Below are 13,999 nucleotides of genomic sequence, written 5' to 3' on the forward strand. Positions count from 1 at the left end.
GAGGATAGAACTGTAGAGTTGGAGCAGACCTATGAGATGAGGGAGTCCAACCCCCACCAATGCAGGCAGCCCACCATTCCAACATGTCTGGGATTTTACCTGGGACCTTTTGCGTCCAAAATAGATGGTCTGCCAGAAAGCTCAGGCCCCGTCCCAAACTGTCCAGTCCACAACTGTACCTACAAGTTTCATGCTTTCTACAGGTACTTGGGTACTGCCTGTGAACTCCTCTGAAAATGTTCATGTTTTTTTTTTTCTTTAATAGCCCTTGTGAAACTGAAAAATTGTGAGAAACCACTAGCTGCTACTTGTGTCTCATGGCTTCTCAGCTCATCTCTCTGTGTGTTTTTTTCCAAGTGACTGAGTCAGGAACTGGGGGTTAGCAATACCAGGATACATCTGGCAAGAGCCAGTTTGTCATGCCAAGAATTTCTTTCCTGGTGATGAAACGCCAACGCAATGGAGGCCAAGGTGTACAGCTCATGCAGAAGGACCGCAGCTTGACCCTTTAAAGGAAGGTGACTTTTGTCCACAGAGGACCCTGCTATTTTCTGGCAATGTCGCACAGGCAGTCCTGAGCCAGGGTGACAGATTTGTTGTGAGCTCTTGCACGTCGTTCCAGCTGCCAACTTTTCACAGCATGCCCCAGAGGCCAGGCTGCTTGCCCCTCTCCCGTTTCATATCCACATCTTCAGTCTTACGATGCCTCAAGCTTCTCTTTGGCCCCTGCAGACTGGCAAATATTCTACTGGAAGCAGTTATAAGAATTCTAACTTGTGCTGTGGTTTGGAATGCCTGTTTTTTTTTTTCTCCGTGTAGCATGTTGGAGTTCTTGAACAGGGAGCTGTGCAACAAGACCCAGGTGTCTTGCTCTCTGTACCACCTGGTCAGAAAAGAGGTGTACTGGCCTGCCCTTGCAGTTCTTGGATGATGCTGGCGTAGCTGGGCAGTGGATGGTACTGCAACTTTTAGTTCAGCTGTATCTGGTGACTTTAAAGGGCCTATTGGATCCCACCTGATTCTTTAAATCATTAGACTCTGGACTAGTGACTTGGTCTGAGCAGCCTGAAAGGAGCGGAACTTATATTGTACTTGCCTGTACCTGCTTGTCTGCTCTGTATTTCTTTGTCTCCAAACTGCTTTGTGGTGGAATTGGTTCCCCCCCCCCACATATGCCGCTCTCTTAAATCATTGTAGAGTGCTGCTGGCGTCTAGAGTGCTGGATCTTGGTTGAGAAAGACAGACTGTAATCTCTGCTCATCCATGAAGCTTACTGGTTAACCTTGGCCCGGTCACTGTCTTTCTGCCCAAAGCTGTCTCACAGGGTGGGTGTGAGGATGAGGAGGAGGGGCCCATAAGCACCCACCCTGAGCGCCATAGCTGGAAGAAAAAGTGGAAAAACAAATGTTGTAGTGCTCCCACTGTTGAGTGTGGGGCTAAGTCCCTCCCACTTTCTCCTTCCCCTTGCATAGCTGCAGAAAAAGTAGAGGAACACTTTGGCAAATTTCAGTTGGTGTAGAGGGGATGAACATTAATGATCTCCTGGCAGGTGGTGGCTGCCATTTTTCTGCTCCCCCAAATGCAACACTCCATTGTGCAATATTTGTTTTAAAAAAGCTTTGAAATGGGGGATGGGGTACAGCAGCCAAGAGACTACAGCCACCACCACAGTGAAGTGGTGAAGGACAAAAGAAGAAAATAGTTCCACCTCCCCAGTTTTTCCTCTGAGAAATTTCAGTCCATCTCTAGCTAAATTTGGCACTGCTTGAGTGGTGCGTCTTTTCCCTCACTGGACCCCCTGCCTGGCCATTTGGCTAGTGTCAGTGCAAGCTGCTGTCCTTTATTCCCTTGGTAACATGAGGTGTACGCCTTTCTTCCCCCCCCCAAAGGCATAAACCCCTTCATCGCTCGTAGCCATGGTACCAATCGCAAAAGGAACTGGAGGCTTAAACTCTGTCAATGTCTATCTTTGATAATACTCCTGGCTTATCTAAATTCATCCTTCAACATCAGTGTGTGTCTTAAGCATTTTTCTCTCTGTTTGAATTATTGTGTGGTATCACACTTAAGCAGTTGCAGAGTTTTATCCCTTGAGGTGGTTGGGTTTTGCTCTTTCTGTCTCCCGCGCCATCTCCACTGATCGAAGAAATTAATTCCTCAGCATTCGTCCTCAATTTCAGCTGGTGCTGTATAATCTCTCTGGATGAAAGGCATATTTCCATAAATGTAAGAGACTTTATAGTGAAGATAATGCACGCTTAGAATGGCTGGCTATAGAAGGGAGATGTAGGAGTGCTGTGGCTTGACTCCCCCCCACTCACTTCTACAACAATTAGGTATTAAAGCAACAAGAGGAGAGAGCTTGCAGTATCTTCTGTGTGTGGATTATTCACTGATATGCCTTCTGGCAGAACAGTGTGTTCCCAGAAAGAGAGAAATGTGCATCTAATGGAGGAGTGGCCACGGGATTTCTTGGGAGCCATCTGCAGCTCCTGGACAGTTCAGTAAATGGAATGAAAGGACACCTAAAAAGCAGCTCCCAGCTTCATCTATAGCAGACATGCCCAAACAGATCTTTTGCGCCATCTCTTCCCTCTCCTGCTGTTGCTGGAGGGCGCCTAGGAGGCATCCCATACGGAGCAGCTTGAGTTGGACAAGGGGAGGAAGTATTTGGGAGCTTTAGGCACCCAATTTGGGAAGCACTGTTGATAGTAGCCCTGACCTGCTGCAGAGCAGATACCTGCTTGGCTACTGGGCGACAGCCTGCAGACTCCGTCATGCTTGGGAGCGAGTGCAGCAGGGACCCCACCTGGAAGCTCCTTCTCTAGCAGTTGCTGTTGGCGTTTGAGCAGCTGTCCAGGATTTGGGAGTAACATCTCTTTGCTGCCTGGGCAGAGACGCTGTTATCACTCACTTAGAACAGAGCTCTCTTTTTTCTTTCGTTGCCCCTTTAAAATACAGTATAAAATAAAACACAGTGTTTACAATGTCATTTTGGGTTCGCTTGGCCCATTTAACTTCCTGAAACCATTTAATAACTTAATATTTTCCCCATTGCATTTCCAATATTGTCCTTTTAGGGACAGCACTGTTAACATGGAGGGCAAATGCTATAGCTTATAGCCATTCTATGCCTATAGGATACAGCAGTAAATAAATGGGAAAAAATTGTCTCCTGGAAAGCAAGCCTTGGGGATCCGTGGTTTGGAAGCATGCAGGGAGAGATTGATGGCTTCCCTCACAAACAGAGGATACCACATACTGAGGAAAGGCAGCTATGCGGGTAGTGTTACATTGGATAGTGACTCTGGTCACTTGACTGCCTGACCAGGTGGGTTCTGGGCTGTTGCGCAACAATGCAGGAAATGTTCCTGTGCGCTGCATCAATTAGAATCTGATTTCTAAAAGCTGATTGCTGCTTTAAAACTGCCAGATTGAACTGGTGGCGCATCCATTTGTCCTGTTTCTAATTAATATCACGAAAGAACGAGTGTTTTAGAAATGGAAAATGTTCAGCAAGAAAAATACAGTAGTGGGAATTTTTCCACCCGCAGCACGGCTGTAGCGTGGGTATCCCAGCTGGGCACAGCGTGAAATGCCGCCTTCTGGTGCAAGGGGTAGAGGGAGGGACATGCCTGGTCTGTAGAGCTGTGGGTTCTAGTCCCGTGGAATTTGGCTAGATGGGGGAGAGAAGAAGCAGCACACAGGGTTAGAGCTTGATGTCCAAAGAGGTAGCTGGAGGGCTCTTGGGAAAGCGGTGGGTTGAATATTTTGTGAACAGAGGCTTTGCCTTGCTGTTCTTTGGTTGCCTTGGGAGTGGCAACAAGTGCACGTGTCCTTTGATTTCTCATCTCTTACTGTCTGCATGCGTGAGAAACAAAACAGGCTCTGTTGAAGGAGACTGTGCTGAGGGTGCCAGAGTTATTTCTGCAGGCCTTGAGCCACCACATGTGCAGGTTTCCCCACCTGCTGCTGCAGTTGCCAAATGATGAACCTGTATTTGTAAAGCAGCTCTCTGGTTTTGTTGTATTCCACAAACTGAATTAGTTTGTCACTTGCCAGGAGATGACGTGGTCTTGGATGGAGGATTATTAGCTTGACCAAGGTTTTATTTTATTTCTAGATTGTAAGGAGGCATATACATTAGTGGCACTGTGTAAATAAAACAAAGGATGAGAGAAAGAGATCCCTGTCTTGAGGGGCTTGCTGTTCAGAAGATAGACACATGGGAGGCACGCAGGAAAGGGGGAAAAGTGGAACAGGGGAGTATGTTTTGCTATTCCATGTATACGTGTTAGCTACAGCTTTATGGAAAAAGTGTGTTTTGAGGAGATATTAGAGAGAAGCAAGAGGTGACAGCATAGAGAAATATTTGGGGCCATTCCAGGCTTGAGGCAGGGGGTGCCTTTGAAGGAGCAGGGAATCTTCAGACAGCTGGGGATAGAGGTGGAGGAGCAAAGAACGCAGGCAAGGGTGTATAAGAAGTCGGTGTATAAGAGCCGAGAGGTGGACAGAGTCACGAAGGGATTTATGTTAATATAATTATTTGTGCTTCTTTCAGTTTGTGCTTCCAGGACGGGTTCAAGCAGAAGCAGAAAACAAAAAGAGTCAGAAAAATAGGCAATGAAATCACCACGAGTGGGTAACTAACAGTGCAGGGAGAATCAAGGATTGTTGTTTGTGAAAGCTTGTGGTGGACTCTGTGAAAGAGACATTGGGGAAGTCCAAGCAGACTTTCCCCCTTCTCAGATGGATGGGCCCAATCCACTGGTGACACCAGTGCAAGCTTCTATTTTGTGCAGCTTGCTGAAGAGTGCCTCTTGGTAACCCAGGACCCATTGAGGTTTTTGGGATGTTCACCTTCCGTTTGGTGCTCCGTAATACAGAGCCTTTGCAAATAGTTCTGCAGAGTATACTTGCCCGTGAAATCTTTTCACTGTGCATCCCAGGCCAGGGTGAAACATTTGTGGCCTGTCTGCTTGGGAATAAGAGAGAGCCTGTTTCTGTCCGGTCTGCGAAACTTTTCTGACCCTCTTGCCAGGAGATAGCGTAGTTGTACTGCAGCGTGTAGGATGTGCACATTGCGGTCCAGTTTTGCTATGCAATCAGCTTTGACAACCTTTAAATAAAAGGCAGTATATAATTTCTGCAAACATGGCGCTTCTGTCCACCTTAAGTGAGTGACAATTTTAAAGGCAGCTGGAGATCTGTATCCCTGAAACCTGGATTCTTGTTCTGAGTATCTGCAGGAAGTGTTTTACTTTATAGCATGTTTTCTGGGAGTCATTTGGAAAAAGTGAAGCAGCAATTACAGCCATCTCCTGTCCATACCCAGTGTTGTTTTTTTGTTTTAAAGTTATGTTCCTTGCAAAGGAAACCCTGAAGTAGTTAACGGGGCTCTTGCTGTGATGCACTGCTTTTGATTTCATTCACAATTAAAAGCAAAAATGTGTTAACCCTGCTGGGTTTAAGTATGTTTTGCCACCGGAGTTTTAATTTTGTTTTCTGTCTGTCTTTGGGATGACTCACAGGTTGTGACCTGGTCATTATGCTAGCTTGATTATTGGAGAGGTTCAACTTTGCTGTTGTTTCTGACACAGTGCCCAAGAGAATGATCATTATTTTATGCTGTTGCTTGATGCGATGTAATATGGCTTGCTTTCTTCTTAATTGTAGATTGTATTTTGTAGTCCTTGCCTTTTGTGGTTCTCTCAATTCATTCGTTTATCTCATACACACCACTGATTTTTTTAGCCTTGCTGCAGAAGCTAAAGGCCACATGTTTTTAAAAAAAACAAACCTGAAATCTCTTCTTTTTTATTTTCCAGATTGCGTGTACATTGAGAGCCGCAGACCAAACACCCCATACTTCATCTGTAGCATTCAAGACTTCAAACTGGTAAGCAGTGACGTCCATTTTCTAAACCTGTGCAGCTTTTCTCCATCCCAGTGGAGATGGGGTTCTTCCTTCTTCCCCTGCCATGGAGCGGACTCTGTACTGCAATCACTGCAATCACATTGCTGATCTTGGTGGTTGTGATCCTTTTCTTGTTGTGATGTCGGTAATGTCCTGGCTCCTGTGATGTCCTAATTACCTACCTTTTTGCATTTGTGATTTTACCTGATTGCTACTGTGCTTAACTTTAAATTGGCTCGTTGGCTATAAAGCTGCACAGGGGGGAACTAGAATTTTGGCCAGTGATACACCATTTCTGGTGTCTTCAGAGGGTGGTTTGGAGATGGTTGTCAGTGTGAGTTGTATGGACGTTGTAGGAGGGATCACATATTCCTTCCCTTCAGCCAGAGTGTATTTGGTGTGCTTTGGTGATGGACAGGTGTCCTCATTTTAGAATTACATGTGTTTATCTTCAAGCCATGCAGTATAAAATCTGGGCAGTAGCTAGTTGAGACCTGCATGTTTTGCGGCTTTGAACATAGGTCCCTTATGAATGTTTTGGCTGGCAAGTGGGACACCACTAAGGCACTTGGAGCCTTGTCCATACCACCTTGTCTTCTTAGCCCACTGCAGTGCCTCAAATAGTCTGCTGCCCTTTTGTTCACTGAACCATGTCACTCTCTTCCTGGAAGCCTGTCCTCAAGGGCTCTTCAGAAGAGCCTTTCCTTATCTTTTCCAGACGCCTTGCTACCCAGTCCTTTGCCATCATCTCACAGTTTCTACTCCTTTTTCTGTAGTATAGTTTTATTGGTTCATTAGCTCTGCCTCAATCTGTTTCTTGCAAATCCAGCCTGCCCAGTTTCTGAGGCACCTAGCTGAAAGCAACCCAGTAACCAAGTGTGGTGGTCATCTAGCAAAGGCTCAGTTAGTTGCCTGGTCTTGCTGCCTGTCTGGAGCTGCAGAATCAGATTGGCTGTTGCCTGCCTAGGGTTGCAGAATCTAATTGTGTGAAAAGTGGCTAGCAGGCCACTGTATTTGGGTGACTGAGCCACTATATTTGGGTGATATAGCCTCATGGGTCACAGAAAAGAAAAAAAAACACCCAGCCAGGTCAGATCAGAGCCTCGTGCGGCTGGCTGCAATACTGCAACTGAGAACTCTCCCCATGACCAGAGTTCGATCCCAGGAGAAGCTGGGATCTCAGATAGCTGGCTTGAGGTTGACTCAGCCTTCCATCCTTCCGAGGTTGGTAAAATGAGTATCCAGCTTGCTGGTGGAAAGGTAATATGATTCTTCGCAGAAGCAGTACGACCCCAAGCGCCAGCAGTGACTCGGTGCTTGCACAGGGGACATTTCTTTCTTGGGTCAGATCAAAGGTCTATCTCAGCTTTCACATAGTGGCCAGCCACATGCTTCTGGGAAGTCCAGAAGCAAGGCATGAGTAGCCACCACCCACAACTGGATTTCAGTGGTATACTGTCTCTTAAATGTGGAGGTTCCATTTAGCTTCCGTTTGGTCTCTTCCCTGTGCATTTGTCTAATTTGTGCAGGCCTGTTGCAGATGGTGCTATGCTTGTTTGCTCAGTTGCAAAGCTTGTTCTCACCTGTTGGGTGCTCAGTGGCAATTTGTGGTCCGTTGTGCATTTGCTAGCACGAGACACTGGAAGCTGGCAGCACCCCAGATCTTCTGAAGATGACCACTGAGATGCTGGTGGCTTGAACTGTACTACTTGCAAACATCTGGCTCTGCAATAAATGGCACCCCCCCCTTTTTAAGCCAAAAAGAGAATGAATGAGCTTATTGAGCTGTAACGTGTCTTGTTTATGCTCTGCATCAAAGAGAGCCTGGCCCTCTGTAGCTGAGATGTGAGACCTGTTCCAGGTTGCACAGTTCTGCAACAGACACAGAAAGTGGTGTCTGCCTTTCATTGCCACCTCCAGCAGGAGAGGCATCTGCTCCTGGCCCATACCTGATTAGGAGAGCGCAAGCAAGATCAAAACAGCATTATGTAAAACTTTCCATTCTGGCTGCTTTGAGGTCAGAAAGCGATCGTTTTTAACCTAAATACATGTACACATTTGGGTGGCATGTTACTCGACCATATAACCCACCATCTGTTTCTACCAAAGTCTCATTCTGTCCCTCTGCTGCCTCTCTCTCCCTCCCTCCCCCATCCTTCTTTCTGGTTAATTCTGTAATGCTGCAGAGTAGGAGAATGTGCTTCCTTTCCCTGGTTACTTTGACAGCCTGTTTCAATATTTATGTGTCTGCTATTTTTACCCCCCGTAGATTTCAATTATGTACAGTTTCTCTTCTTACAGGTAATTTTTCACATCCTTCTGATTTTTGGAATTCGTCCAGGTTCTGTGTGTGTGTGTGTGTTAAGTGCTTTTTTGTGGTGTTGCCTTTCCATTTTGTGTGTGTGTGTGTGTGTCTCTCTCTCTCTGCTCTCTAGCAAATTCAGTCTTTCTCTGACATAAACAATATACTCGGGTATTTAAAAAAAAGAACTGTGATAGCTTTTAAGCTTACAAGGCTCAAATATCATTCTAAGTTCCATTTATGCAATTTTGCACATTAGCAGGTGCCTCCATCTTTGGGAGGAATTGCTCCTGCAAAAAAAGAAAAAAATGTTGAATTAGAGCACAGTAGTCGCCATTCTGGGCAGCAGTTCCTGCTGAGCAACAGTAATTGCTTAGGGTATTAGCGGCAATAAAAGCTGAAGCTTCTGTTGTCAGTATTGGTCTGGTACAACACTTTAAAGCTGCCTGTAAAACAGTGTGGGAAGCCGAGCACAATATGTTCACATAAAGATACCTTTATGTGTATTTTTTAAAGAGGGACGACGACACCCAACTATCCAAGAACCTTGTCTTATTTCTTACATCTTCTGCTTTTAGATTTTGCATTTAGCTCAGGCTGGCAGTAATCTATAATGCTAGCAGGAACACTGACTTCTCTTTTATGGAACAGCAGTATTTATGGTCAGGCTGCCTGTGTCTCTCCCCACCTTCAGGTCTTTAAATTCTTTGATGGTCTTCTCACTGAAACTGCCACCTGATTTTTGGATTTAGGCAGCTTCCTCCTGCTGAGTCAGACCACTGGTCCATCTAGCAGAGCTTTATGAGCTCTGACTGGTAGCAGTTCTCCAGGTTTTCATAAAGAGGTCTTTCCCAGGCCTGCGTGGAAAAGGTGCCAGAGACTGAACATGCAGGGTACTGAATATATTCGTGGAAGTACTGTACTCCTCACAAAGCCTACAACACTCGTAATCTCTGAGTATACATCAAGACATATCCCACAAAGTTCTATGTGGCTTGGTGCCTGCAGGTGAGGCAAATCATAGAACTATAGAGCACTGCTATTAACAGAAGGTCACAGGACACAGAGGTCTTAATTAACCCTTTAATGACTGGCAGCATTGGAGCCAGTTGGAACTATTGGGGGAGGGAATTTCATGGCTGGGGCTGACACAGTTGAATAGATTGTGTAATTGTCCCCACCAATTACACTTCTGCCTGTGGTAGGACATAGAGCAGGATCTTAGATGACAAATGCAGCATGCAAGCATGCTCGTGTGGGAAGAAAAAGTTGCTCTGTGGTTAATTAGAATTGTACATTATAAAGTTGCTATCTCCCCCCCCCCGCCCCAAATTGTCTGACTTTTTATTGAATACGCAAACTTTTAGTGAGCTAGGAAGGTGGCAGACAAATATTGTAAACTGCCAATGTTTTGCAATACAAACCATGGTTAACCTTTTAAACTAAGGTTGGAAGCCGGTTAAATGGATAATGCTGATGGTGGTTTGGGCATCAACAGCATTTCATCTTCACGGGTGTTTTGGCAGAAGTGTGAAATCCCTTAAATATTCAGTGTTGGGATAGAAAGGCTTTCTTCATTACAGCTGATGTAAATAATATTACAACTCTGATTTTCACAAGTACATACAGTCTAGCTTATCTCTTCAAAGCAAAGTCTGCTGTTCAGCTAATGGCAATTAATTCAGAGACCACCAGAAAAGAGTGAGAGCCGTCTGCGGCCCCTTGGCTGCTTTGAAGCTATCCAAGTGCTAGGTTTGGAATCCGTCTGCTCGTTGGTTGTGGAGCTTTACAGCTCCTTAAATGTCAGTTTGGTTTCAGAATGGAAGGGAGTGAAACTCAGAGAGAACGCTTTCAAGATGGTTGCCCTGGCGCGCCCTCTGCTCTCTGACACTGTGGAGTCTTGGCAGGCAGAAAAGCAATATGGATGGCCTGGTTAAATACCTTCTCTTTGAGAGGTCTGCTTTGTGGTGTATGTTTTTTTTCTCTTTCCGCCTGAGGCTGTACCATCCTGCTGTTGCCCTCCAGTCTGTGCTCCGTTTGCATGACATTAGAGTGCTTTCCTGCCTCTTTCTCCACCCCTCCCTCAGTCTCTCTTGCTCATTAACCAGTGGCCTGATGGTAAATTTTGCTCATTACACTGTGACCTCCCTGCAAAATCTTGCGCCTGCATTAATTGCACATGCCTCACTTGCCCAGATTTCTCCATTGGGCTCTTGCCGCTGTCTGTTTACTGCAAATTTGAATGTAAAGCTGATCCGTCATCCTCTCACTGGCTGTCGTGAGTGTGTCTGAAATTTGGAGTGGGGAGTGCCTGAGGCGTATGTGTTTGATTCTCTAGGAAGGTTATATGTTTCCTGGCATCCAGTGTAGCATTAGAGGTAACTCTATCGATCGTTCTTTAAGGGCCCAGCAGGCTGCCAAAACCATTTTAGCCTGATCTGAACCAGATCCCATTGGCAAAGCTCCCGCTGTGTGCTGAGATGGAAATAAATTCCCCCTGACTTGCAAATCCTAATTCAGCAGAATGATAGAACCACTGTAGGAGGCAGAAATTGATTACTGGGTCCTGGACAGCAATATTCACTCTCTGCTTTAACACACCAGATGTCCCTATTATTATACTATTTGGGGGTGGTGGTTAATTTTTGCTTTTTGCAGGATAGTATTGATTGCAGGATAACTTCACATCTCCTGGTACTCAGGAGTAAATTCAGTATGAGGTAGAAATTCACTTATCTGTGCCCTTCTATCCGTTCCCCCAATACAACAGTTTAATGTTTTTAATGCTATTTAAATATTTGAATCCAACTCTTCAACAGACATTTTTGTTATTACTTTTCTGGAAGTAAGCCGGTAGTTGAGTTTACCTAGATGGGCACTCCAGGGCATGGAGCAGTTGTCTTAGAGTTCATTAAAAAAAATTCCTCCATGAAGCAAAAGAGTTCCCATCATCAGACAGCCTGGTTTAGCTGTTTCAAGAAAGATTCCTCTCAGGGATGAGTTGACTTCATCTTTGTGGGATCTACTTTACATCTCTTCCTAGAACTACAAGGTCCACCAGCCATAGTTTGGAGGGTGAATTTAGAAATCAGGTACATCCAGAGCCCATTCCCAACTCGGGAATTTTTTTTTAGTGCCAGAACTGAGCTTTACGGTTCTGTCAGCCCCAAACCCACCTGGGGTTCTCTGCTCCATCCAAAAACGCTTTCTTCATTCCAGCAGCTGTTGTTGACATGAAACAATTGAACGTTAAACACCCTTGCTGATCTACTAGGCATCTGCCAACAGATCTCCCTCTACCTTGTGCCCGCCTTTGCCTTACAGCAGCACTTCTCAGAGTGTGCTCCTAGGAGTCCAGAGGCTCTACGAGCACATCATAAGTGGCCACCATCTGCTCGGCACTGTGCCACTCCACGTATGCGCTGGCACTTTGGAGCTCCCCGAGACCCCCTTTAAGAATGTAAAGGCTCCAGAGATCAAAAGGTTTGAGGAACCGCAGCCCTACAGCAGTAATACAGCAATTTGTTCCTCTTTGTAATGGACTGCGCTGCTGCCATATATTGTAGTGGGTAGTTTCGGTTTCATTGCACCGGTGGGGCGCCCCCCCTAAAATAACAAGATGCCCTTCTGTTGGACTAAGGTTGCTGGTAGTTACTCATCTGTAGACACAAACACTCAATGCAGGAACTCTGAGAGGCACGTCATGGAATTGTAAGAATACAAGACAATGCTGCACAGCTCTCTGGTGCACAGGGACTGCATTTCAATGTTAATTTTCTGGCAAGGGTTTTAATTGTCTCTCTCTCTCTTTACACCTCCCCATTCCATGCACAATAAAACACAGGCACAGAAGGCAAGCTCTTTGATCAGTCTCTTGCTTTCTTGTCACCCTCCTTCACTTTTTTCTCCTCCCCCCTTCTTTTTAATTACCAAACTGTTCAAATCTGGAAATGATTTTGCACCATTTCTTTATAAATAAGTGAATAGTGATTGTGTTAGACCTACAGGGCTTGTGTGAAAACATGAGAAGAGCTTCTTCACTGGATCAGGCCAAAGAATGGTCTAACCCACTGTTTGCCTCCAGGAAGCCCACAAGTTAGCGTATGGAGTCAACATACATATACACCATTTTTCATTGTAGCTCTAACTCAAAAAAAGCAGCTCTGAACCAGTGCTTGCCTGTGTGTTTCGGGTTATTTAATGTCAGACAAGAAGTGGGGAGACCCCTGGGCACCAATCCTGCTGCCCTGTGATAGAGGGATATTTTTTTCTCCAGAACCAGGAGACATCCACTCAAATTGAGTGTTGGGAGAGTTAAACAGGCAAAAAAAAAAAATTATGTAATTAGTCTGTGGAACCCCTTGCCGCAGGATGTGGTGATGGCACCTGGCCTAGATGCTTTTAAAGGGAACTGAACAGATTTCTAGAAGAAAATTCCATCACAATTGACAAGACATGATGGGTAAGTGCAGCCTCCAGGTTCTAGAAGGGAGGGCACCAGAATGAGGTCTCTTGTTATCTGGTGTGCTCCCTGGGGCATTTGGTTGGCCGCTGTGAGATACTGGAAGCTGGACTAGATGGGCCTATGGCCTGATTCAGTGGGGCTGTTCTTATGTTCTAAAGCGGACTGTCTCTGAATGCCAGATGCAAGGGAGTGGCAACAAGATGCATGTCTCCTGTTGTCTTTTGTCCTCCCTGAGGCATCACTGAAGTACAGGAAGCTGGACTAGATGGGCTCTTTGCCTGATCCAGTAGATCTCTTCTTGTGCCTTAGGCCATTGATTTTCAACCTTTTTCATCTCAGGGCACACTGGCAAGGTGCTAAAATTGTCAAGGCACACCATCAGTTTTTTGACAATTGACAAGGCACACCATGCTGTTGGTGGGGGGGCTCACATCCCCCAGTGGCCCTCCCCCAAACTCCTGTGGCGCACCTGCAGACCATTCGCGGCACACCGGTGTGCCATAGCACAGTGGTTGAAAATGGCTGCTTTAGGCATTGGACTAGAGTAGTCTTGAGGCTGCAGTGCGGGGGGGGGGAGAGACTGCTATGCATGCTACCCTTGGCTACTTGGAGAAAGGGTACAAAAGTCATATGTATAGTTAACACAAATCTTGATTTGAACTGAGTGCAGCAGGAACTGAGGAAGCTGTCTGGACCGTATGGAAGGGAGAGGAAGGAGTAAGAGCAGAAGATGTGGACTACAGAAATGACTCGCTGGAGGAGAAAACCTGCTTCCTTGCCACAACCTGAGGTGGCAGGGCACTTGGCCGTACACACCCCTGCAAATCCCACCAGAACCATCCAGTGCACAACCAATCGTTAATGAAAACATTTTGGGCATTAAATGCCTGCTTTTAAGGGCTTTGTGAACCCCAAGTACCCGTTTATGTGAACAGGGCCATAATGAGGTATCCTTGTGAATCAACAGCTGAGCGAATGCGAATATTAGTTCCACATGGGGACATCGTCTTCTGCGCTTCCATTTTACTCCTATTTTATTTAAGCCCTCTGGTGTAATGAAGCCTGCAACTGTCAAGGTTCCTTTTTTTTCCCCTTCCTGGTGCCTGTTAGTTAAAGCAGATCCTGCACGCTGGGTCTGGCTGTGAAATATCTCCACTTCCCCTTGTTAGCTGTTCGCCTTTCCTCGCAGCCCTTGCTTTGAGGGAATATTACGGAGGATATTTGCTTTTAAGAGCAGCTTCCTGCACTGCCATCTGCTCCTTTTAACTTAATCCTGCAGTGAACTGAAGGCATATTCAATTTGTGGGCAATGGGG

The 13,999-nt window shown here is 45.8% G+C and overlaps 1 protein-coding gene across 1 annotated transcript in view; it reads left to right on the top strand.

Annotated features, from left to right (window-relative positions):
- RERE (arginine-glutamic acid dipeptide repeats) overlaps positions 1-13,999 on the top strand; it is a 284,124-nt gene that overhangs the window by 88,963 nt on the left and 181,162 nt on the right. The window contains exon 3 of the mRNA XM_066637389.1: positions 5,829-5,899. Coding sequence (XP_066493486.1) covers positions 5,829-5,899 — 71 coding nt within the window. The remainder of the gene's footprint in view (positions 1-5,828; positions 5,900-13,999) is intronic.

Source organism: Tiliqua scincoides, chromosome 9 (genome assembly GCF_035046505.1).
Source record: "Tiliqua scincoides isolate rTilSci1 chromosome 9, rTilSci1.hap2, whole genome shotgun sequence".
Lineage (NCBI taxonomy): Eukaryota > Metazoa > Chordata > Lepidosauria > Squamata > Scincidae > Tiliqua > Tiliqua scincoides.